This window comes from Pyrgilauda ruficollis, unplaced genomic scaffold, assembly GCF_017590135.1.
Source record: "Pyrgilauda ruficollis isolate IOZ18807 unplaced genomic scaffold, ASM1759013v1 scaffold4, whole genome shotgun sequence".
Lineage (NCBI taxonomy): Eukaryota > Metazoa > Chordata > Aves > Passeriformes > Passeridae > Pyrgilauda > Pyrgilauda ruficollis.
The window spans coordinates 4853100-4878264 of record NW_024525489.1 but is presented as its reverse complement, the minus strand read 5'-3'; the positions used below and the strand labels follow the sequence as shown (position 1 = coordinate 4878264).

Below are 25165 nucleotides of genomic sequence, written 5' to 3'. Positions count from 1 at the left end.
TAGGAATACTAAGTTTACACACTGAATTTATCCCAGGCAAGCTGAAGGCATGTTCTATGGTGAGGGAATTGCAACATGAGGCAAGAACCAAGGCTGGCTGAGCAGTAACAGCTTTGCTGCAGTTTCCTTCTGTCACACACAGGGAGCCCACCACCTCTGAGCAAGAATGGGACAACTGAAACCTGGAGAGAAATAAACAGCAAAGGGTATTAAAGAAACTGTGAACTGATATTACATGGGCTGGTGACTTTGGAGAGGTAAGAGTTAATCTCCCCTTGAGATGTAGGGTGGAATTTTTGGACTGCATATTTGTTTTTCCCTCACAGTAAATTATACAATTATTATAAAAATAGTATTTCTGTTTTTCTTACACCTTTTTTACTATATAGTTCCCATGTCACTTTTCTATTACTTTTAGAATGAGACATGTTTGCCATCCAGTGATTTTTTTTCGTTAGCTTCAACATCCACTTTGGAATTACTGCTAACTTTAGCCACTGATTCTTGTCCATTGATTGTTATTGCACAAAAGCCATGCAGAGTCAACTGCACCACAGGTATCCTGGTTTCTGAATTGCAAAAGTATTACTATACTCACAGAGCTCTCTTTTACTTCTGCTCTTTAGTAGCTGGCAAAAAGAGGCAAAGAGGAGTTTGTTCACCTATGAATACACAATTCCAGGAGCTCAGTCTCTAAGAAATGGACTGTATATCATAACAGTTGTAGGCCATGGAATATGTGTTGCAATGTAAGGCAGCAAAATGGTGATTTCTTTTCACATATGCCACTTTGACCCCCAATCCAAGTCTTTAAACTTTTCAGTTCTCGAGGTAGACAGTGCAGAGTCTCTTCACAAATTCACTGCATGAATGTGCATTATTTTTTTCCTCTGTAATATTCTTTCTGCTTAAGAGCTGTCATTGATCAAAGTTCTATAATGGATCACAAATCAGAGCCATGTACAAATCAAAACCTGATATTTAATTGAAGTGTTCCCATTCTTTAAACAAGCTTTAGGTTTGTATCTTGTGGGGGTTAAAGGACAGGATGGTAAAATGTGTAGGAATAGTAGCACACATCATGATCAACAGCTTGTGCCCAAGAATAAGGCAGTACCTGCCAGTAAGTCATATGGGGTTTTTCATAGGTCATGAACTTGCACAAACCCAAGGTCTTGTATAAAACATTAAATACACTCACTTCTAAAATTGCCACTGTGCCCCTGGTCATCTATTTGTCTGACTGGCTGCTCTGCATTCCTTCTACTCTATTTATGGAAAGCTGTAATTCATAAATACCAATTTGTACCATTATCTTCATACATGCCAGGTACTTGTAGTATTGAAAACTGGAACTTGTTCTTAGGGCATACTTAAAGTTGGCAGAAGGATGATAAATAGGAATGGCATTATGCCTGTTAAACACTGAGTATAAATGTGTAGAATTCATATTCCCTTCCTGGCATTATTTATTAAATAATGTGTATTTCATTTCTGTATCTTGTTAAAGCTTCCATCTAAAAGAAAGATAAGTTTTCATACTGTCATTGTTTAAATTTCACAGGAACCTACACATGCTCACATGGGAAAATCAGTGTATTTTTCCTCACTTACATGGTTCAAACATTCAGGTCCAAGAGGTAGGTTTTACTGTGTTCCTTCTTCGCAGATACTTGAAAATCTAGCAGTCTGATACTGTTTTATGTGAACATAAGTCAAGGATTAACTGATCTATGCTGGCAAAATTAAGCTCAGTAAGATCAGATTCTGACTTTATCGTTTCAAGTAGCCACTGGATAGTTTCATCTCCCTTCTCAGCCTCCCAGTCATTTGCTGAAAAACTGTGGTTAGCAGGGATTTTTTGTTTAAAAGCCACAATTTCCAATAAATGTGTTGTTTGCCCTCTGGCTTGACATCAAAGACAGTTTCATAATGAGGGTGGCTCCTACTGAATTATATTTCCCATCAGTTTGCAGAGAAGTGGGGCACCTATTACACAAAGGCAATTGTTGACTGTACACAAGCACAAAGGGAAGCAACACAATGTCTGCTTTCCTCCACATTTTTAAATGCACCTCTTAAAAGCATCCATTCCAACTGAAAAAACATCACTTGTACTTACTTGCAAGAAACCTACTTGTTAGAGCTCAAATGCCAAGGCCCATGTCTGTGCTGAAGGAAGGACAGGGAGTCTGCATGCCCTGGGAGCTCTAGAGTAGGGCAACCCAACATATTTCATTCCTGCTCAAAACATACAAAGAGGGAAAAAATATATTTTCATGGCCAAAAAAAAGATTCAACAATCACATCTCAAAAAATATTAAGCAGAGTATGACCATGAAATCTTTATATACTGCATTCTTTCCACCAATGTTCCTCTTCTTCTTTGAGTGCCATTTTTTGTTTCTGCAGTCAATTGATGAAAACTTCAGATGAGTCTTTTCAACCTAAATCTGTTTGACTTCTTTCAACACCATTTCACATTTTGAAATGGTATATGTTTTCCTCAAAAAAACTTGTGAACAGTCTTGCCACTCTATTTTTCTTCTTCCCCCTGCCCCAATAGTATTTTGTAGTTAAGCCTTCACACAGTTTCATGCTGAAGAATACAATATAAACTCCCCTACTAAATCTGAACATCAGTGTTCACATCATCACTGTTATCACTGTTCATATTATTATTTCCTGATAGGTAACATAATATGATCTCTGGATATTTACTGCCATCTTCCATATGCTTTGAATTAAAAATCCTCTTAGTACAAGTTGATAAGGGGAATTTCAGAGGCAGGGACAAAGTCTTCACTGTGCACCTACCATGGTCAGGTCCTGCCCCCAGTGAGTGTCCCCTGTGGCTGCCACACCACAGTCAATAACTGCAACAGGAAGAGCTGCCTTCATGCCAGTCTGCTGTCCTCCCTGCACCCCATTCTGCCATTCCCACAAATCTCACAAACCTTTGGGAAACTTGATCACGGCTGACAGGACAAAGCAAAATGCCTCAGTGAAGCAGTGAGAGGCAGGGGAAATCACAAATAATTGTACCACACTGAACTCCTTTATCTTATGTTGAAAGTACCTCTGGCATTCTTCACCAGCATCTCACTGCCCATCCAACCCCCTTCACTCCTTATACAAACTTACCTGAACCTCTCACCTGGAAACAGGGTTTTCAGGCTTTTTCTCATAGCAATGAATGCTCATGGCAGTATTACTAATTCCACCACAGATTTCTCCCAGATGTGATGTGAGTTGTGACCACCTGTTTGAAGCTGATTACAGGAGACCTCAGCTTTCTACTTAAAAAGACACACTGAAGTTGGGGAGAAAGCTCAGGAAAATGAGCTGAGATAAAGCAGTAGGCTCAGAGAAGACAGAGAAAAACAGAATTTTTATTTTGGTCTAAGCAAAGATGAAAGCTCTTGGCATGTCTCCCCTGCAACCCTCAGGACATCAGGCTGAAGGTGATGATGGTCAGTGCTTGTTTTATTGCCTGGAGCCTGTTTCCTGTGGTGGGGCTAGAATCACCTCCTCACCAAATCACTAGGAGACAGTGGGCAGCTCTTGGAGATGTTCTGAGCCTCAGACAGGCCAGGACGACATGATGCTGGACTGGGCCAAACACTCAGCACAGCCCCTTGCAGAGCTGCAGCACCCATAGCCTCATACAGCTCTCACTTCTCCAGATGAACTCAACATCCTGTTTAGCACTTCATTTTGTGCACAGGCAATTGGTTTTTCACTGAGGAAATAAGGTCTCCCTGTTCAGCATGACACATACATAAATACGTATACACATACACACACGTGCATGTGCACACACAGACAGCAGTCATTTAAGGCCCTGTGGGTGTCTTCTTTCATATTTCTACCTTGTGGCTTGAGGAAGCCAGGAAATGTAAAAAGCAGTCTAAAAGTTAGGGGAAAAAACAGATAGAAATGCCTTTTCCACAGAAAACATGAAGCAGGTCCCAGGCTGACTGGCCCAGACCTGCCAACTTGCTTTGTGACTTTGCTTCTTCCTCTTCCTCCTCCTCTGTGGCTTCTCAAGGGTATCCATGCCACATGTGCCAGTCAGGCACTGCTGAATCAGACCCTCTGCTGCAAAAATCACTTTCTCCACATAAATTCAGAATTTTGCCAGTGCTTACTATGGCTGTTAAATTCTCTTATTGTAGTATCACACCTCTCTTACTAAGATTTTAATCAGCATTTCCACTGGAAAGCCTTACTTTCAGAGTTATAAAACATGCCTGTATAAAGTCGATTACCACTGAAATTTAAAATCCAGCTTCTTGGCTCACAGCTATGTTTCTTTCTTGCTTACATGATCTCTTTTTGCAAAAGCTGATATAAATTGGTTTGGCAACTTTGTTTAATTCTAGGGATAAACAATTCCTGACTAAAGAGGTATTTTTTTCCAGTGTGCAGAAAGTGATGGAATTAAATTTTTGAAGTTACCTACTAGAGCTTTAAAGTATTACCCTGAATGCCTTTTCTTTTTCTTTTAAATGTTGGGCATTTTTTAACATAGGAATGCAACTAAAGGATTTAAATTTAAAGAACATTTTTAAATGCTGAGTATTTTGGGAACTGCACAGTGCTTAATGGGAAGGAAATCACAGGAGGTTAAAGACTTTCAAAATACATACCAGCACCTCAGTGCCAACAACCCATATCACTTCAATGAACTGTGCAGTATGTGTTGGCATGATTTATGCAGCAATTTTAAAAGAATCCGTAGTGTTTGTTTATTACCACAGTATGATTGATGGGTTCCTAAGTGCACGGCGACACAATCAGCTGAGCTATTAAGGCTAGGAGTTTGATAATTTGTGAGTTACAGCCATTACAGGACGTCACTTCAGCCAATTGCCAGCCATTAGGGCATCGGTGACCTCAGAGAAACGGCGGAGAGGCGAGACCCGCTGCCTGTGGTGCCACTGCCAGACCTTCCCTCCGGCGCCCCGCACTGCTGCCCAACTTCCCTGGCTCTCCTGCTCTCCTTCCCTGCCCTCCCTTGCAGGGGCTGCTACCCGGCTTCCCTTTTGACCCAATGAGAAATTTCATCAAGCCCTGCTCTCACCTTTGCCCCTTCCAAGTGCTAAAAGGCTGATACCAGCATAAGGCAAAGCACAGAGTAGCAAAGGCTGCTTAACCACTGTCTGCTAACTGTGACTCACTTTGTGACAGGCAACCACATAGGCAAAGCCACCAAGTACTCCAGGCACCAACAGACCCTTCCCTGGGAGACACTGGAACAACCTCAGTCCTTTCTGGAAAAAATATCCCAAGTTTAAGTTCACATACAATACACTCGATTGAGGCATTTATTTGAAACAGAAATACACAAAAACCAAGAATAAAAGAAATTTTATTTATCTTTTTTTTTTTTTTTTTTTACAAAAATAAACAATTTGAGAAACAAAAGCACATTTTTTCCTGACTGTACAAACTACAAAACAGTATGACATCGGTCACTTTAGCACTTACTTTATTGCTTTCACTGAAAGCAAATTCTCTAGACACATCCTGCCTTTAAGATGCATTTTATATAGAATTAAGGCTAGCATTCATTTGACATCATTAAGATCATTTACTTCATTTACTCTAAGAATCAGCAAGCGATGCCTTAGAAAACCAAGGACCTGATGATAAAAGGTACGAATAACTGCAAGATAGTCATTAAATTAGTACTGTTCAACCAGCTGGACTGCTTTGCCAGTCTGTCAAAGATGTGGCTTCCTGAACAATTCAAACTGATTCAACAAAAGTCTTAAGCACAGGCTTAATTGTAAGCATATGCTCAGGCCTATCCAGCAAAGCATTCGGCACTTGGGTAAGTCCCTGCCCTTTCAGTGGGCCTATTCATATGCTTATGTGATTTGCTAGATCCACAAAATGGCTCTTTCAAATTAAAAATGAAACTTTATGATAACATTGGAAGCAAAAATGAAAATTAGTTGCAGTCTTGCAATTCTAAACATAAGCAATTCCTTCCGTTTGACAAATATGTCGGCATTGCATATTCCATAGCCTGAACACAAATGCTGATTGTCCTCAGTAATGTTTGCTATTCAGCAGACAAACTGATACGCTTCAGTTCCTCTGTTGTGATTGTACGTGCCCAAATAAATACCAGTGTGGAGGATACAGGCTTCCCAGAGAAATGATCAGCTTTCATCCCTGGACGCACATGTATAGGTCAGAAATGTTATGCTAACCTTGCTTAGAAAAGCCAGAGCTGCCAGCTGATTTATAACCAAAATTATACTCTAACAGTGTATCATCTCTTGTATTTTGTTTTGGGTTGTTTTGCTTTGTTTTTAAATCACATTTTCAAAATCTTGTTTTATTGCACATTCATCCTGGTCATGCAGGTTATTTCTTTAAAGTTTCCTTTAGCACTCTATAGATTAGAATGAGTAATAGTGCAATTATTCTCCGGCCACAGCCGCCTTCTACCTAACAGCTGCCTATATTTATACACAAACAGCTCTTATCACTCACGTGTCAGACTGAGCCACTTTAGGTGTCAGTCTGTCACCTTCACATATGTTATCTTGTCAGGATCAGGCACAATATGATTTGAGGCCATCTTGAAGAACACAAGCTGCCGACCTGCATTGAATAGGAAAGAGGGGGAAGGGAAAAATATTTAGAAGGGATGAGCAAAAGGTTGCCTACCTTAAAATGCTGAAATTTCAAATTCTACTTCAACCTATGCATTCTTTAGGCCATGCAAGTCTGAACTCTCTCTTAACTTCAGCTGGTATAAACCTGAACTGTTTTTGTCTAAAATGACACCAAAATTTCCCTGGTTTCAGTATCTTTACTCTTACCTAATTATGGTCAAGATACAGCTGTGCACAGCTAGCACAGTAAATGAAAGCAAGGTCTGAAGACTTTAATACAAATTCCATGTGGTCTTTTAAAAAATGTTTTGAGACTCCCACTAATAAAAACAGGCTTGGATTTAGGGCTTAAATTAAGGACATTCATTTGATTGTACAGAAGCAGAATCATATTTGCATGCTTGATCTTTACAAAACTGATCAGTGCAATGCGTATTAAACGTGACTTTCTCTGAAACAGCTCTTTCTCATCACTTTGTAGCTCTGGGCTTTAAACAAGGTTTCTAGTTCTCAGATAAAAAGCAGCAGCAAGTGACAACAGCCTGGGTAGCACAAGGCACCTGCTGCATGTATATCCAAGGCCTGTGGGGGCTGAATTTGGCAAGGTTTCTTTGTTTGGTGTCTGTGGGAGCCACAGCACAGCTCTCCTATCTCCCCACATTCACTATCTGGCACCTTATTCACACTCCTGCCTCCCAAAGAGCTCCTGCTGCCCCACAGACCTGAAAAATCACTGCCTTTCTTTGCAGCACAGAGATACACTCTATGTCTGCTGTACTTCTGCCTTCCCTCTCTAAACTTGAGAAAATCAAATGCTATTTGCTCCCAGCCTGCCTCTCTAGGGGGCTCCCATAACTATTTTCTTTTAAAGTATTACATGGCAAACGGGATGCCTCAACTACTGAGCAAATTTCCGAGCTGCAGGTTTCAGGGACTCAGGTGCTCATGCCTCAGGAATGGTATGGCAAAGGGAATGACAAATAAGACTACAAATAATGCTGTCCCATTTGCTTTTAATATTGTAACCTGAGATAGAAGCTGCTCTAAACTTCCTATGAATTTCCCTGTGCCAGAATAAATACTTTTATAGTATATCAATTAACTTCAATATTCCAACTACAGATAGTTTGACATGATGACCTAGTAGTCCCTGGTTAGCTATAGACAAGGTTAACAGGAATCAGATTTTTCTTGGTTCCATGGAAGTGCCTGTTCACACCTCCCAGAAGCACAAAAATGCAAAAAAATAACATTTCAGATCCTGTAGTTTGGTAACCTGAGATCCACATGCTTAGCCCTCTAGTGCCAGCTCCTGGGAGCTTGCCTGTAATTTCTGCTCCCCTAACAGCTGGCAAAGAGAAGTCTCACCAAAAAGAAGCTGCCTCAGCTGAACCTTCAGAAACTACCTCACTTCTAGCTACTCCTGGTGGCTCCCGCAGCCCAGCACAACACACTCCCCAAGCTGTATTAAAACACTTAAGAGCAGCCAGAATAAGTAACTCAGTTCTGCTCCACAGCATCCAGGACCTACCTGTCCAAGTTGTCTGGTTTGTCAGGACAAAAGCTTTGCACTGGGAGTAGCTGTCACAGATCTCAATGGCTTCGTTGACATCAAACACAGAGAGGAGGCAGCCCTTATGATGGTAGGATGGCCAGCATCTGTAGTTCTCATCAGGAATAAAGGCTTCAGGCACCCGTCTGTACTCTGCAAATCAGAGCAAAGCAGTGGTTGGAAAGCTCCAGCAAACTGGTTGTTTTTAACAGGCAAGGTTTATTAGAGCAGCTTGGGAGCAGGATATATGATGGAAAAGCTGATGGTTTAGACTGTACCAGCTCTGGCTTATTCCCAAACGTGTTTATAGCTCTGCACTTTCCTTTCCTTTTCCTTCCCTCCTTTCTTCTTCTCACCTTTTTCTCCAGAAAGCGTCTGTAAATAAACAGTCTGTGCACAAAACCCCTTCCCCTTCCCCACTGTGGAGGCAAGGCTTTGGTTTTATTAGGAGTTTTACAGGAAGAATGTCCCATTGAATAAACAGCATCCACTTGAATGAACTGACTCACTGTCCTACTTCTCAACAGTGAGCAGGATTGTCGGGGTGAGACCTTACCAGGCGTTCCCAGCCCTCCCTCTCCCTCAGAAGAGCATGCTATTTTTCTCTGGCTCCTTTAGAGAAGGAAGAAAAGACAGGCTTTTAATTAAGCAAACTTTTTTTGCTTGCTCAGATTAGGACAAAAGAGGAGTCGCTTGATGGGCCTCTGAAGAGAAGGGAGGGGGGAAAGTAGTGGGAGCATGTCAGCGTGGTCCTCGCCCAGCGCCTCCGCGCTGCCCCACCGACTGCTCCTCTCCCTTGGCTGCCGTTCAGTCTCACTTGCCTTTATGAGCAGCCTCTTGTTCTCTGTTCACAGCTCCTCTCACTTTCCCAGCCACTAACGGGGCTTTCTCTAATGAATGCATCAGCAAATTCAACTGATCATTTATAAACATTTCTATTTAGCCTCCAGACGCACAAATTAATGGTTCCCTCCTGTCTCTCCTCCCCATGTCCTATTCAAAAAACTAAATACATTCTACATTTCTTCTAATTGTATCTATTATGGAAACCAGAGCTGTCTGCCCTGACTCACAGTCTATTCTTAAGTCACTTTGGTTCAGGCAGTTTCTGCCTGCTCTGCTGATTCAGCCTGCTAATATTTCATGCAGCACGTTGTATGAACACCACTGAGTCAAAAGCAAGTGTGTCTGCTACTCCAAACTGTCAATATTTCAACTGGGAAAAGAAGTGCACATTCACGAGTGCTCATTCTCACCACAGAGTCTGAAATAGTGGGAAACAAACGTAGTAAATACATTCTATTTTAAGCCCTAGCTCATTTAAAGTGTCATAAGAAACATTCCCAAACAAGAAGCAAAATCAGAGCTGATCATGTCCCAAAATAATCAAAAGCAAAAAAGTTTTCTTAATTCAGGAAATGCAGATTCATGCACAAGAAAAAAAATTCAAAATGTAGTTACACTTTATGACTGGTCACTTTTCCATCAAAAATATTTATGCATTTCTTCTGAAGAGAAGTCAGAGCATAAATCAAACTGTTGGCTAGGCAAAAGTCCCTTTTTTCCCAGTTTCTGTATCAACTGTAGAGTAACAATAATTGAATGTAACAGAATATTCTCTTATGTTCACATGGCAACTACTGAGTTGCCTCACAGCCTATGACAGTAAAAAGATGTGCACAAATTAAAAGCAAAAAAAATATCAATTCCCTGTAGTTAGCACCGTATGTAACCGTTTGTATCAGCATACATGCTATGTTGACTGGACATAAAATGTGATTATCCACAGCTTCTCTTTGCACACCACAGAACGGCCACCTCACGCTGCACTGTGCCAAGCCCCATGCCACAGGGGGATTTACAGAAGGATAGTCCTTGCTGTGGCAGCAGGAGATGAAGCATCTGCCTGATTCTCCGTGACAGGAAGGAGCATGTCCCAGCCCTTCTCCAGGGCACTTTGGGAGTCTGACAGACTCCATGCTGGGGCTGGGAGGAAGCTGCAGCATCATCCTTCAGTACATCATCACTGCACTAAGAGCACAGCCCTACATCACATCATGTATTTTTCTTCACACAAGGGAGAAGCCCATCTTGAGGGCCCTTATTTAATATTTAAAATATTTAAACTTCTCTGAGCACATATATGCATCTTTAATAGGCCTAAAGTACTTCCCTTTTCCTCAGCATTGCTCCTAATACAGCTCTCAGGGGTTAGGCTCTCAGCTGACATACACAGACTTCAAAAGAGCATCAGTGGTAGGAGATAAAGTTCTCCCTTTACATTGCCCTTTTCAAGGTGACCAAGCCTGGTAAATCATCTGGGCAGCTCAGACACATTAATCAACAGAGTTGGGCCAGCAGTAAGTGCGATGGCAAGGTCCTGGTATGAGTCTGCCAGTGAGGATGGAAACAGCCATGCAAGTATAGTGTCAACACACAGCAGAGCCCTGTGGCAGTCCCTTCTCGCTGCTCCCTGCCAGTTCTGACATGAGAAAAAGACATAACCATCTCCAGTGACTCATGGGAGCAGGTAACAGGAACATGGCAGTGTGACACAGATGCAAAGAGCATTTTCCTTTGGCTGTGAGATCACTAAGCACTAAGCAGGTGGAAACACCACTGCTGGAATCTGAGGGAAGGCACACAGTCTGAGGGAATCTGAGGGAAGGCACACACATGGGCTCCACAAGGGCAGCTTCCAGCAGGGCCTTCAACTGGCAGGAGCCATTGGATACCTGCAATCTGGGGATGGAGCCTATGCTGCCCGCAGGGAGGGGAGGATGCAGTGAGGGGAAAGACAGGAAGGCAGCTCCTGTCCCCCCTCGCATGGCGAGCAGCAGCGATAGCTGCCTGCGAGTGCCTTCACTTAGGAGCATCCCAATGGAAGGCAGCCACAAGGAGTGGAGAGCAGGACACGTGATGGCCCTGCAGCCTGGTTCCTGTCCCACACCATCCAGGCACTTCTGCTTGCCCTGGGAAGCCAACATGAGACCTCCTCTTCAACTACTACAGTCAGAACTGATCAGAAACTCATTGCAACACCAACCAAGTGGTGGTTAAAGCAAACTGCACTTCTCTTCAAAACTCACTCATCTCCAGCAAAGCAAGGCATATGTCTTGCCCATTTGCATGGTAAAGGCAAGTATCCATGGAATCTCTTACTTGCATAGTGTTGATTTAGGGAGCTTACTCTTTAGCCTTTATTTGTATGAGTTGTGAAGAAATGCACTCCTCTCACATGAACTGGAAGAACCCTCCCGAAGGATGCTCCTCCCCTCCTGAGATGTGTCCCAGCAATGACATTAGGTCCAGCCCTCAGGAGAGCTGGGCTTCCCCATCACCTTTAAAATGGACACCACAGTGCAGCTACTCAATTAAGCAGTACTCCAATGGTTTAAAGACAGTTCCAGCTCAAGTTTTTGTCCTGCCAAGACCTGGAACTTGCTTAAATGGAGTCCTTGGAATTTGAAGGCTCACAGCAGTAAATCACATCATAAAAAGGTCAAAGTTCTGGTCAATTTCCAGACTAATGGTGTTTAAAACCAATAAATGCTTGCCTAATACTATAAATGCAGCCATAAATTAACACTTTTGTGTACATACACATAGCTTGACAGAGAGTACATAAAGTCTGTCAAGGTAATGGCAAGGAATAGATCAGAGAAATGCAAGGCATCTCTACTGGTATCAGCAGAAAAAGAATCCTTTCCTCCATCTACTAATTTTGTGAGGATTGAAGCAACTAAATGCAGTGCAGTAAGCCTGATCTTGGTGTCACTTACAATGGGTTTACTCCAGAGTTTAACACAGGGGAGGTAATACAAGAGCTCACAGTTACACAGATAGATTCTACTCCAAAGCATTTTTTTTTTTGGTAACCATTTTGGAGCTTCAAGATACCTTGCTCTGCTGAAGCAAGGCAATCCTCAAAAGTTTTGGTTTTTGACAGCTTTTATAGTTTCAAATATTTTCATACAGTTGTTCTGATGAATCAAAACATACTGCTTTGATCAGGTCAAAGTCTTAGAAGTTTCTTAGCATGTTAGCCACATCCCCATGATGGCCACACTGATCCTCGAACCAAGATCACCCACTTGTTGTGACAAAGTTAGAGAGGCATCTTTAAAAGCAATCTGCAGCATCACTGACCAGTGCAAGAGCTATTAAAAAAAAAAAAAAAAAAAAAAAAAAAAAACCAAACCAATGCTTTAAATTCTTATTCAATCTTTTTTTCCATCAAAAACCACCTGCATTGTCCCAAAAGCCGACTACAATCTATAAACATACTCATTTTCACTGTACTAGACTGAATCATATAAAGAGCTCCACAAGTATATAATAAACTATGTGAAACCGCCTGTGGTTTCCCCCTTTTAACTTGTCTGAATCACCCTAAATCTGACTTTAATCAGTCCTAATGACCGTTTATTTCAGCCACAGCAGCCAGACTGCATTTTTACTACCAACTACTGCTACTTGCTGGAGATTTGCCCAGTTCTCTTATCACCTGCCAATACACTGTGGGTCAATGACAGAGACACAACCACGTTCATCCTTGACAGAAAAATCATGTTGCTTTTTTTTTCTCCCTCCTATTTTCCTCCAGTCTCAAGAGGAACACTGGCAGTCAACTCTGGAATTGCTTTTAATTGCTTTGCTCACAAGTAAGCAGAAAGAGCCTGATCTTGCCAATATCAGCAAAAAGTGGTATCGAGCAGTGTTTTGCTCCACAAACAGTCCCTTCTGATTCCCAGGGAGCTCTTGGAGAACAGTATGGGATCCAAAATAGACAATAATACACTGATGTTTTTAGTACGCTTCATTTTACTCTGAACTTTCCCTCATGTTCCAATACCTCACATTTAAACAAGCCTCTGACAGCAGGCCCCGCGAAGCACGCTGCACAGTTTGCTGCAGAGGGCGGCTTTTTGCTGTGTGTGAGGAAGCGAGAGGGCAGGCCTGGCCCACGGGCCTCTTCCAGCCAGGCCTGACGCATCCCAACGCTTTGGAAAGGCAGGCTGGCCTGGCAGGGCACGGCTTTGCCTCAGAGCAGGAGATAGCCCAGCTCCTCTGGGGAGCGTTTCCGTCCTCCGGCAGTTTCCTGCGCGCAGGCCAGGAGCAAGGCGAGCCTCGTTGCTTTTTGTGCGCTTCCATTGTGCTGGCAGCAGAGCCATATTTAAATCGGCATGCAGGCTGTCGCCGAAACACAAATAAATAACGAAAGGAACGACATGTTCCCTCACATTTTATTCCTGTTAACATGACACAGCTGGAGCATTTTTCCTGCCTCATGCCCCACATCCCAGGGAGATGTTCCATACCCACAGCCACCTCTGTGGTACACACCAATTTACCAAAGGCAACAGGCCCAAAATGTCCTACAAATGCTTAAACGTTGCATGTGGTCCACCCAATTGTAAAAACAAGGATGCTGCTGATGGACAAGGCAAAAGTTACCTAGGGTCACGTGTTGGGGCATTTAAGCTTGAAGACAGATGCCCACAGGATTTATAAAACACCCTCGGCGACTTCTTTAGCATTCTGGAAGGGAACCGAGGACCTCAGCAGAAAGTATTTTGCTGTGCAGCACCAAGTTGGACAGGGAGAAGTTTAGCAACAGCAGAACACATTGCTCAGGGAACGGGGTAAATGGTTTGCACAGTGGTGGAGATACAAGTGAGCAGAGCTGCACACAGCTGCAAAGGAACCTGCTCGTGTATTCCTGTCTGCTGGGATTGCCTGGCTCCTGATGTGAGAGCCCTCCCAGCAAGGCAGGGTGCAAAGGGAGATTTCTGCCCTGTGCACCTTTCCCTCTCAGCCCTGAAGGCTCTGGGAAAGGGACACCAAAGGAACATGTATAAAAATAATTTTAAAAAATACAAAGCAGATAAGATTTATTATAATATATTTCGATAGAGCAGGAATCTGGGCTGCAGTTTGTTCCTGATTTCAATAATTCTTGGGTAGATTTACAGATTCCTAAGCAGGTTGCTATAGTGACCCTGCAGAATATTTTTTTCAAAACACTGTTGTACTGTAAATATTTACATACAGCATAATCCTGCCAAATTGTCTTGAGACAAAGGAAAACACAACGTGTCTTTGCTTTATGTCCAGCCTTCCAGCTTTTTTAGCTTTGAGAATGTGCTTTCAGCTAACAGCAGCAGCTAATTACAGCTTTCTGTGGGTTTGCACACCCCCAGACCTAATAATGGGTCATTTATTAGCTTTAATGAATAACAAGGCTATCCGATTTACGAGTGTTAGCTGATTTCACGCATTTCTGAGTAAATTCTGAGTTAACTGAAGGGCTGGGGCTTAGCTCAAGGGCCAGATACTCGGTACAAATCACTGTCACTTGAATGAAGTAATAAAAACCTTGATACTGGGGCATGACTTTACTGATGAACATCAGTAGTTTTTTTATAGTCTCCTTAATCTGGATAATTAATGGAATGATTTAATCATTTTTAGATAACATATGTCAGAAGAAATACATGGTTCCTGTTTTAATTCACATTCTTCTGGATTCCAGCAGGAGAGGCCAACAGCCAACAGAATATAAAAGCATTTGTTCCTGGTGTTGTTTTAAACGCTGCAATGTTCCCATATCAACATGAACAGCAGTGTGATTTATGATTGCAGAACACATACACAGCTATCAAATGTCTCCCACGCCTCTACTCTAGGATACTAAACCAAAGTCCAGAGCATAATATAATTTACAGCACTATAAAATCTTTACAACTGAAGCACAGTGAAAGCTTAATATCCAAGACCTTCTGTAATATGACTATGTCATCTTGTTAAACTTTATTTATGGGAACACTAGGGCTGACAAGAACTTTCTTTGTGCCACTTCCCTACTGCTTATCAATATCACCTTTCTCAGTTTGTGGTGTTCATAGGAGGAGGTCTTCCTTTCAAAAACCTAAGTTCACATAGATAACTGTTTCCTCAACGTTAATATTTTAGTTATGGCCTTACATGACATGCCCAAGATCATGATCTTGTCTTTCCTACTATGAATTTACAATGGTCTATCCAAGATAATGCCTAATTCCAGGCATTTAAGACCTAAGACAAATTCTGAAGCTCTGTTACCTGAACCTTCTGTAGTTTCTTTTCAAAACCAAACCAAACCAAAACCTTATAATTCTTGGATCTGAATTCTCCTCCTGTTCTTTTAGGATTTCAAAATAGGTCGTGCACCAGAAAGGCCTTATTTCATCACTAAACCTTTAGATGCCAGGAGACTGGCATCACAAATTCCTGTCATTTCTATTATTTCTGAGAGCAAAAGTCCCGGGAGTGAGTCACCTCGTGAGAGTTCTATCATCTGGAGCAAAATGGATGCAAGCCTGTGCCTCCCCCATCTTGGCACCCACTGGGGTATGAATGTTGATTAGCTCCAGTCTGGCCTGAGAACAAATGATCACCTTTAATTTTATCTTAACTTGGCACTGGGCTGAAAAACACCCTTCTTGAATTTTGTCTATGCTGCAGAGCAACACAGGAAACATTTTACAAAATCATGCAATCTTAAAAATATTTTTTTGTCCAAACACAACCAAAGCAGGACCTCAACCTACATCTTGGGAAAATATCCCAGTTGTTCCTTTTCATCCCTGTCTACCCCTCTACCAAGACCTATACACAATATTCCAGCTGCTCAGCTGCTCAGCCTTGGTTTCAGTGGTGAGGATGCAATCTCAGTTAGGAACATCCTGCCAGTAGAAGAGGCTGATTCCCTGGACACCACTCCCTTCCAGGGCACCTGTCACCCTCTCCTGCAACCCCACTGTACCACAGAATTCCTCATTCTATTATCTCTGAATAAATTCTAATTAATAATTTCTAATTCCATAATCTCTAGACTGAAAATTTTAAAAATTAATTCCAACACAGTATTAGTATCAGATATCAGTCAAATATCAGTTGAGGAAAGATTATGGTTGGAATTAAAATTATAGAAGTGGGTATATAGGCACATTTTAGCCCTCATTATATGACTTCTTCATATTTGTCTGGCAAGGAAAAGGAGTCTTAAAATAGAAATAGATTAGAGCACCTTCTCTGTGTGGTTAAAGTGGCCTTAGAACAAACTAGAAACAGACCTGCACATCTTAAAGGCATGGCAGCTAAGTCTGAGAACACATCTAATCTAGGTGTAATTTCTAGCAAGATACCCAATTCCTCAGGCTTGTCCCTGGTTGAGAACATTTTCCTATCAAGAAATTCAATACTACACTCCTGGCATTTAATGTACATTATCCAATAAGTTACACAAAGCATCTACAGATTTTCAACATCTTTGGTCACACTGTGAAGTGCCTAAGTCCATTAGCAGTGTCCTGCAAATAAAACAGGCTCCTTGCAGAGCAGGGCATTCCCAGCCATGAATATGGGGGCAGCAGATTCTGCCTTATGCTATCCAGGACTCTACAGAATTAAAGAAACACAAAAATGTGTAATTATTACAGTAGCTAAATATACACAGAGCTCTGCTTCGTATCTGTGGAAACCTGCACTGATACATTGACTACTGCTGTCCAAAGCTTCTCTCCTTGTGAGTCTTTATAAACATGACAGATCTCTAACATTCAAAAACTTCACCTCGTCCTGCTACAGAAGTGAGACCTGGAATCACCAGCATCATAGAACAACTTCAGCTCTCCTGGCACTTCTTCAACAAAGGACATGTTTGTACTATTGATTGTACTGCTGAAAATAATTTTGCTGCGTTGACAGGTATCACTCAGCAGAGATGTGATGAAAAGCTGAAAATTAAAAAGTTAAATGAACACCTGCAGCAATTTTCCTGCCAATTTTACAACAAAATAAATATTGAATTATTCTGATAAGTGGGTCAAATTCATCCCTGGTATCATGGCCCTTTGAGGTTAACAGAGCCACAACCAGAATTAATTTGGCTCTTCTCTGTCACTGAGCAAATGCTTCACTGAACTTTTCAAACCCCCTTTGCCAACATTCATCTTCATTTAGAACCCATCTTTCCCTCTTAACTGAGTTTTTGCAACAAAGCCATAATTTTCCTATCAACTTGCAGTCAATTATGTTGACAGTTTGACATGAACATTGTACATATACAAAAATAATTTGCAAAACAGCTTTTACAATTGTTGCACTGAACCGTCATTTCCAGCACACATATGAATATGCACCACTTCGTACAACAGTCTGAATAGCATACAGACGTATTATGAAAAAGATACTGTTATTCAGCCTTGTTTTCATCCTGCTCTTTTTTTCTATTTTTTCATTCTATTGCTAGCAGAAGATGAGGGACACACTATTTTTCCCTTGCAAAGGAAGTAAAAATTTTATTCTTCCAATCTACAAACGCTTATGTTACAAGAAATTCCTTTTAAGTCCCAGGAAACCTATGGGGGTTATGGCCTCATGACTGGATTCTCCCCAAAACATGTTCAGGCAGGTTCTGGTACTACAACAGCAGCATGTGGATGTGATGAAACACGTTTTCCATAAATATGTCATGGAGAACTCCCTTTGGATTTCCTTATTCCGATTACAGCCTGCTCACACTTATGGATGTCCAGCTACATCACATAATGAGAAGAGTTACAGGAGGCTCCCAGGAAGCAAAAAGCAGATAAAATATTATCACATGAATGATTTCAAGGACCACTGAGCTTTTCTTTCTGCACATCAGCCCTTGCAAACCCCACAACAATGACAAAATCTCAGACTTTAAGTTTCAAGGAAGATGACTTTACCAGCTTTTGGCACCCGGGTTGTGTTCTGCAGGTACTCCCCACTCTTATACAGATTCAAAACTCTCTCCAGCTGAGCAGCTGTCTCATCAATTCCCCAGTGAAGTTCTCCTTTAAAAGCAGAGGAAAAGAATGACTTAGATGAGGAGCATAGTGCACAGGACAAAACAAGGTTTTATTTGAATGACACCCTAAGCATGGGAGCCCTGTGGTGCCCTGCTCCATGGCAGGGTGCTGACGTGGCCAGGAAATCCCACAGTTCCTACAAGTCAGGTTTCACACCTGACGTGGCCCAGGCACTCCAGAGGCTGACTCATCCAGCTGGTAGCCCCAGGCCTGCAGGCACAAAACACTGAAGAGAACTCCCCACAAGAGATCAACACCAACCAATACAGGGAACTCCAAAGCTTTCCTTGTTCAATAGCTATAGCCCAGCATAATTTATTTTCCCTTTGGACGCACACTGGACCAAGGCACTGAAAAACCCTCAGATCAGTGTTACCGGCAACTACTCTTGCCTCAAAGCCACTACCTAGGTAATCAGTAAAAGATCTATGGAAATGTCATTTGTACCTCTGGCTTCTGAGGTATAAAACACCACAATGAGAAAGTATCCTGGGTTTTTTCAAGAAAATTTCCCTTTCCAGGGACAGAACTGTTTTACAGACCCCACAAGGAATTGCATTCTTATGCAATTCACCCTGAGGTGTCAGGATGAAATAAATATCTCTGTGAAGCCTAGATAAAATCTAAAAATGGGATTTCTCTGATGTATGGGCTCATTCTTGCCTTCTTGGTATGGAAACAATTTTATCCTGGATAGAAAAACAATCTAGTTCTACTGCAGTGAGCACAAAAGCAGCATCCTCCCCTCCCAACCATAATAGTTACACTAAAAAAGCAACTACTTGGCATTACCATGTGTTTATTGTGATTACCTGTTGCATTGACTATCTTATCCAGCAATGGTCTCAGTGAGGATGGAGCACTGTGTGGAAGAAGATAGGTAAAAAAAAACCTGCAATAGAAAAGTAACCAATATTGACTTTTTTTTTTAAACAAAAGTTTACAAACATCTGGTATCTCCTGAACATCATAAGGAATAAAAGTCCTATTGCTTATATACCACTGACCTATTCAGGAAATATAATGGTATTCTATACTCAAATAAATACATAGCTGAGACTATTCACACACAACTGTCTGGCATACCTAGACCATGCTGCTACATACAAGGCTGCCTTGTACCTATGTGTAAATGTTCCATTAATACAGCAATTTGCTGTGAAGCCCCATGGATTGTGACTATTTGCAAAGCTGCCTGTACTTCAACAAACTAAAAGGATGCCATCAACCCCATAAATCTTGGGCTTGGTTTTTTTTCAAACCTTGAAAGTGCATAAATTGGATTTCTGTTCATTTCTAATAAGTGAAATTACTACCTTCTTTACTACAGTTTTCTTAGACTTTCAATTTAATTGCCAGGAGAAAGCCATCTTCTATTGTTTTAATGCTGCTAGAATACAGAATGTCCTCTCAGTTCCTATCATTTATCTATAATCAAGATGCATTAATTTAGGTATCCACTGATGGAGGTAGAATCACAGAATGGGAGGGGCTAGAAAGCACCACTGGAGGTCAGCTAGTCCAGCCTCCCTGCTCAAGCACTGCTCCCTAGAGCAAGTTACTTAGGATTGTGTCCTCGTGGCTTTTAAATATCTACTGAGAAGGAGATTCCACAACTCCATTTAAATGTTTTTTACTACAAAAGAAAAAACAATGTGCCATTACCATCCCTTGAAGTACATTTAATTTTCATATTCCTCCTTTAGAGTTCTGCTACTCTGCCAATACTACTACCTATTGCAACTAATTCAGTGTCACAGAAAGCTAAGATGGAGATGGACAGGTCAGGATATGACAATACAAACAGAACTACTGGACGTACATATTAGCTAATGAAAAAAACAGGAACACAATTGGGAAATTGCACTGCTTCACATCTACCTTGCAAAGCAAAGTAAACAATTTTTCTTATACAGAGACCACATTGTCAAATGGAAACCCCCAGGGACTCATGCTCAGGAGGGAGACCAACAGATGCTTTACATAAACACAAATTAGAAAATTCAATTACTGATACCAAAAATTGATCACAGAGGCAGGTATTATTGACCTGACACTATTTATACAATGAATATTGCTCTGAGAATGTAACTCCCTTTTGCATCCCAAACAAAAAGAATGTTTATGGTTTTCCCAAGTGAGATAATCCACTGGTAGGTTTTCCTTACCATGAGTACAAAACAGCCAATGTAAATACATACAGAAATCTGAAGAGCAGCACAACATTTGTAACAAATAATTTGTCTGGTAAACTTAGCTCATTGTTTTTGCTTAGAGAGTATCCCTAAAGCAGAGTCCAACTGATTGTGAATAGTTCTTTGCAAAAATTCAGTAGCTGTCACTAAGTTTGCTCAATGCTGGCTGGAAGCAAGTCACGGAGGTTATTGTTTTTCCGTAGCTACAGGGCCACAGAAACATGCGACTGTTCTACTGCAAACACCCACATGTGAAATCCTGACATGCAAAGACACTGGAGTCTGCACAACTTAATTGCAAGAACATTTGTTATTCATCGATTCCAGGGCCAGTGGTATCCTCTGTGATCTGCATAACACAAACTGTCAGATCCTTTTACATTCATTCCTACAAATTGTTTCTTTTTGAGAACTATCTGATCCTAATTTAAGAGTTCTCAGTGATGGAGAATTCATCTCAGTCATTGGTTAACAGTTCAAAATATTAATTATGTTTACTTTCAAAACTGTCCAGTGCTTTAAAAACTGTTCTGCAAACACTTGGAGGAAAACACAGTGAGACACATTTGTGACAGGAGGTAACCATCTGAAAGTCAAAGTAGGCCAGTTCTTGTAGAGATTTCTCCTAAATGTTTTCTCTCCTTTAATTATTTACCTCATAAAGAAACCAGCAAGATAGGTTTAAATATGCTCTCAAGGTTAGGGTGTGCTCTGTTTTAAAATTACAAGGGGCTTATGCATTGTTTGACATATTGCTGCTTTTGACTTCTAGCTAACAGCTTCAGAAGGCAACCTCTAAGCCTACAGCAAGAGTGCACCTATGAAAATAACAAATTTAGCAGCCTATCCCTAACGAAGTAGGATTTCACCTTCTGAGACAAGTGCCTAGGTCTTGATGTAACTCCTTAGCATGGGTGGTCACAGCCTCCCACACCATGAATCCACCGTTCAACAAAATCCCATGTCTCTATGGAATTAAGGCAAAGCATGGGCTGAGAACACTGGGGCACTGTGCATGAAATACACACTTGAGAGCAGTTCAAAGGCACTATTAAAAACTATATTAGAAAAAGACCACTTCCTTCAGCGTGAGCAGCAACCTGCCACAAACCCACCACACCACAGACATGTCCCCACTTAAAACTGAGATGGATGGGCGCTTATTAAAGGTTTCTTACCCAGAAACAGTAAAACAGTCTTAACCAAAAGCTAGCAAGCTAAGCAAGATCTTTAAGCCAAGCAAATGGAAATGGAAAATGTTGGAGGACACACTAAATACTGTGCTGCACAACTGCAGATGGCTGTCATGTGGTGCAGCCCATTTCAGTGTGGTCAGCTAATGCGACACACATGCTGGTGAGCGCCCTGCGACCCAAGCAGAAGGCTCTCTTTGGAGCAGCCTCTCCTCACGTGGTCTGGAAGGCAGTGAATGGCATGGCACTTGAAAGGGAAGCCTAAGGAATGAGCACATCATTATGGCACTGCTCTAAGATCTCCATCCTTCTATCTGGATCAGCCAGGGCGGCCGCCCACTCCAGCAGTGCCCATCAGTTGCAGCAGCAATGGCAGGATGAGCATGGCACTGAGCATCTGTGCTACTGGCTCCCTGGAAAGCAGTGACACGGCTCCCCCAGCATCCCACACAGCCCTCCGGGGGTGTGATGGTTGATGGGGGAGAGCCAAGACCTCAAGCACAAAGCCATTGCCTAAAGGACCCAGCTGTAAATCTGGACATCGCTTTAGAACCAAATTTGGAAGATTTGCAATATCTGAACGCTTCCTTCAGCATGGCCAACTGGTCCAGCATGGCCCACCGCCCACGTGTCCCCCACTGTAGACATAGCATCGGGAGTCAGTCCCACAGCACCTGCTCACACAGACCCGGGGCTGGGAGAGAAGGGTGAAAAGACCACCCTTGCTTTGAGAGGTTTGGGCTTAGACCCCAGAATGTCAGCAGCTGAGGGTGGTCCCAGAAGCTCCAGGGATGCACTGGGGCTGTTATCACCCTTCCACAGCAGGCTCCAGCACTGAGCCAGAGGGCAGGATGTGAACTGAGCTCTAAGTCTCCCTCTGAAGCCTGCCCTTTGCTCAGCTGGTGGTGCAAAACTTGTGATGACCCCTCTTAACTCACACCAAAGAGCTGCTGGAATTGTCTCACCACAGAACTTGTGGGCCCCAAGCTCCAAAAGTGCTTATGTTTCATTCCTATGAAAATCTCTACTTGAGTGAAGAATTCAGCGGGATTCAACCAACATGGAATTCGACTGAGTGGTGAATCACACTCAGAGTATGAAAAATATTTCAAATGCTGTAAGTGCCATGTATTTTCACAAATGAAACAATTATTCATGGCTTCACTTACCCCTGGGCATTGGTTCTGAGACAGTATGTGCTCATTGATGTGAATAACTATAAAGGATGCTGGAGCTCTAGGCCCACTCTTAATTCTACATGGCTTTATCTGATCACAGACCTGTAGGCATTATAGAGATTCCTCTTTTCATTCATGCTCTGACACCGTCCCTCAACCGAGCAGGGCAGGGTGAAGTTTCTTGCAGGGAATTCCATGAAGCAGTCGCTGTTACTGGTGCAAGAGCTCTCCTCAACACTGGCATCATCCAGATCTGTCACCTTCAGCTCTCCATCCACGATCACAAACTGCCGAGGGCGAAAATCCAGTAACGTCACTGAGCCAAGAGGAGAGTGAGCCAAGTAATGCAGAAGCCGAACTAGGCTGAGACAGATCTGAAACACAAAAACATGGGTACTTTGCATTGTTTTCTCAGTGCAAAGTATATAACAAAACCAGTTTAGCTGAAGATATAGTCATAAATGTATGACTTAATATAAGCATTATAACTTACACACAAAACTAAATGTTGCAACCATGGTATTTTTCACAGGATTAGCATAGCTGATTATAAAACCCTTAGAGACTTGAAACAAAAATAAGCTTCTTTACAAGTGCTTTCCCACACTATTCTTGAAGCAGGGTTCATTGTTGCTATTCTTACTTTTAACAGAAATAAAAGCATTAACTTTTAATAACACTTTATGCACAGGCGTTGACCACACAGTCTGATCCTGCTCTTTTACAAACTCCAGGTCTGGAAATTTTGGCTGGATTGCCCTGCACCCGTGACTGGAGCTCCAACTGCAGACAGTGTCTGTATTGCCTCTGTACTGATCCTGCCTCTTTACTGTTTTTATCATTTTTTTTCCACTGTTTCCCTCTGGGTTTTTTTTTTTTTTCCCTTTTTCCAGGAGAGAAGGAATCAAATTCCCAGGAAGAAGAGCTCCACAGGTCCAGTGTAACCCTGCACCATGCCTCAGGATAAGTGTATATGTCTGTCTGCCTTGACGGGTCTGCCGTGGTGGACTCTTATGCAACACTTTGAGGCTGAGGTGGGAGCTCGGTGCTGATGTTTCACTTTTCCACTGCAGATTAGAAACTTGAGTAACTCTTACGAGGCAGCAGCCCTTGATGAACATTGAATTCAGCCCCCTTACCAAAGTCCTGTTTTCAATTCATGCATTCCTTTAGAGTCGACTATGTAACCTATTAATCCAAAGGTAGCAGTAACATGAACACAGTTAAATACTGGAATTTTTATTTTATGAATTAAATAAATAACAGGTCATATTCAGTTTAGCAAGCTTTTTACTGTTTATGTATGATCTTTGTTTTCCATTAAAAGACAATGTTAAGGGCATGCGCATTGAAGTAGTCAAATCCAAATTCAGTCTAGGGGCTTAAACAATACACTCAAGGGTGCACCTCAACACATCCTTGATAAGAAAGCTGAGCACAGCTGAAGTTATCCCCCACAGACCCTTCACTTGTGGGATATTAGAACCATCTAATTCTTCTACCTAATCCTTCTCCTGGTTGACCAGACAAAAACATTTTTCTCTTACTTGCAGGATACCATAGTTCATATGGAGATGTTTGTAGGTGCATACAAGTGTGGCTATGGGATGCTAAACTCAACCACCCTTACCTCCCCTTGGAAGGACACAGAACTCATGTCTGTGTTATCCTGCAATACACTGTAGACAAAAAGCCCATCCAGCCAAAGCTAATATATAATATAACTATCTTCAAATGCCAACAAACCCAGAATTTAGCTTGAACAAACCCACAGGTTGTCACCCAAAATTATTGCCTTTTCACAAATGCCAGAAAGCCCCCTGCTCCTGCACCAGCAACCTCTGTGCTCAACCCCAACAGGCTCAGCCATGCAGACGTGCTGCAGGCTGGGACTGCAAATGCCCCCTTACAACAAGCTTCAAGCACAGAGGTGAAGGCTTTGTTCTGTGTCACACACTTCTGGCTTACGCAGCTTACTGCTGAGTCCATCCACACAAGGAAATTATCAATTGTAGGAATAACCTCATGGATTTATGCAGTCATTTTCAGGACTGGACCACAAACAAGTCTCACATATCAAGAAGACAATTCTATTTCCTTCTTTCTGTGTTAGTTGCACCCTAGACAAAGGAATGAGCATGATATTATTTAGGACTTCATTACAGTAGTCACAGGAATGTTTCACCTGTAATTCTACCTCTGTGAAGGTCTTCATCTTCATCTAACACTCCTTTATCTTTCTTTGCAACTGCTTACTCAGAAATATCCACACTGGAAAGAAACTTCTCTGTTTATTACCCATAATCTCACATATCTCTTGGTCATTTATTTTGTACATAATTGCTATCACAGTCCATTATTTGCATTCCCTGGATGAGATGAGCTAAAGGCAGGTGGTCCTGTTTTGGGAACCCTGCCGAGTACCTCTGCTGCTTATCAAGACCACTCTTCTTTCAGGAAAAGGGAGCTGAACCTTAATGCAGGCAACACACTTACTCCAGCTGTATGAGTAAAATAAACTCTGCCAGGGA

General features: G+C 42.0%; 1 protein-coding gene across 1 annotated transcript in view; it reads right to left on the bottom strand.

Annotated features, from left to right (window-relative positions):
• Window positions 1–5375: 5375 nt before the first annotated feature.
• The window catches only part of PKDCC (protein kinase domain containing, cytoplasmic), a 36171-nt gene continuing 16381 nt past the window's right edge, over window positions 5376–25165 (bottom strand). Inside the window, 5 exon segments of the mRNA XM_041477214.1 lie at window positions 5376–6621; window positions 8167–8340; window positions 17946–18053; window positions 18881–18960; window positions 22737–23008. Coding sequence (XP_041333148.1) covers window positions 6536–6621; window positions 8167–8340; window positions 17946–18053; window positions 18881–18960; window positions 22737–23008 — 720 coding nt within the window. The 3' untranslated portion in view covers window positions 5376–6535.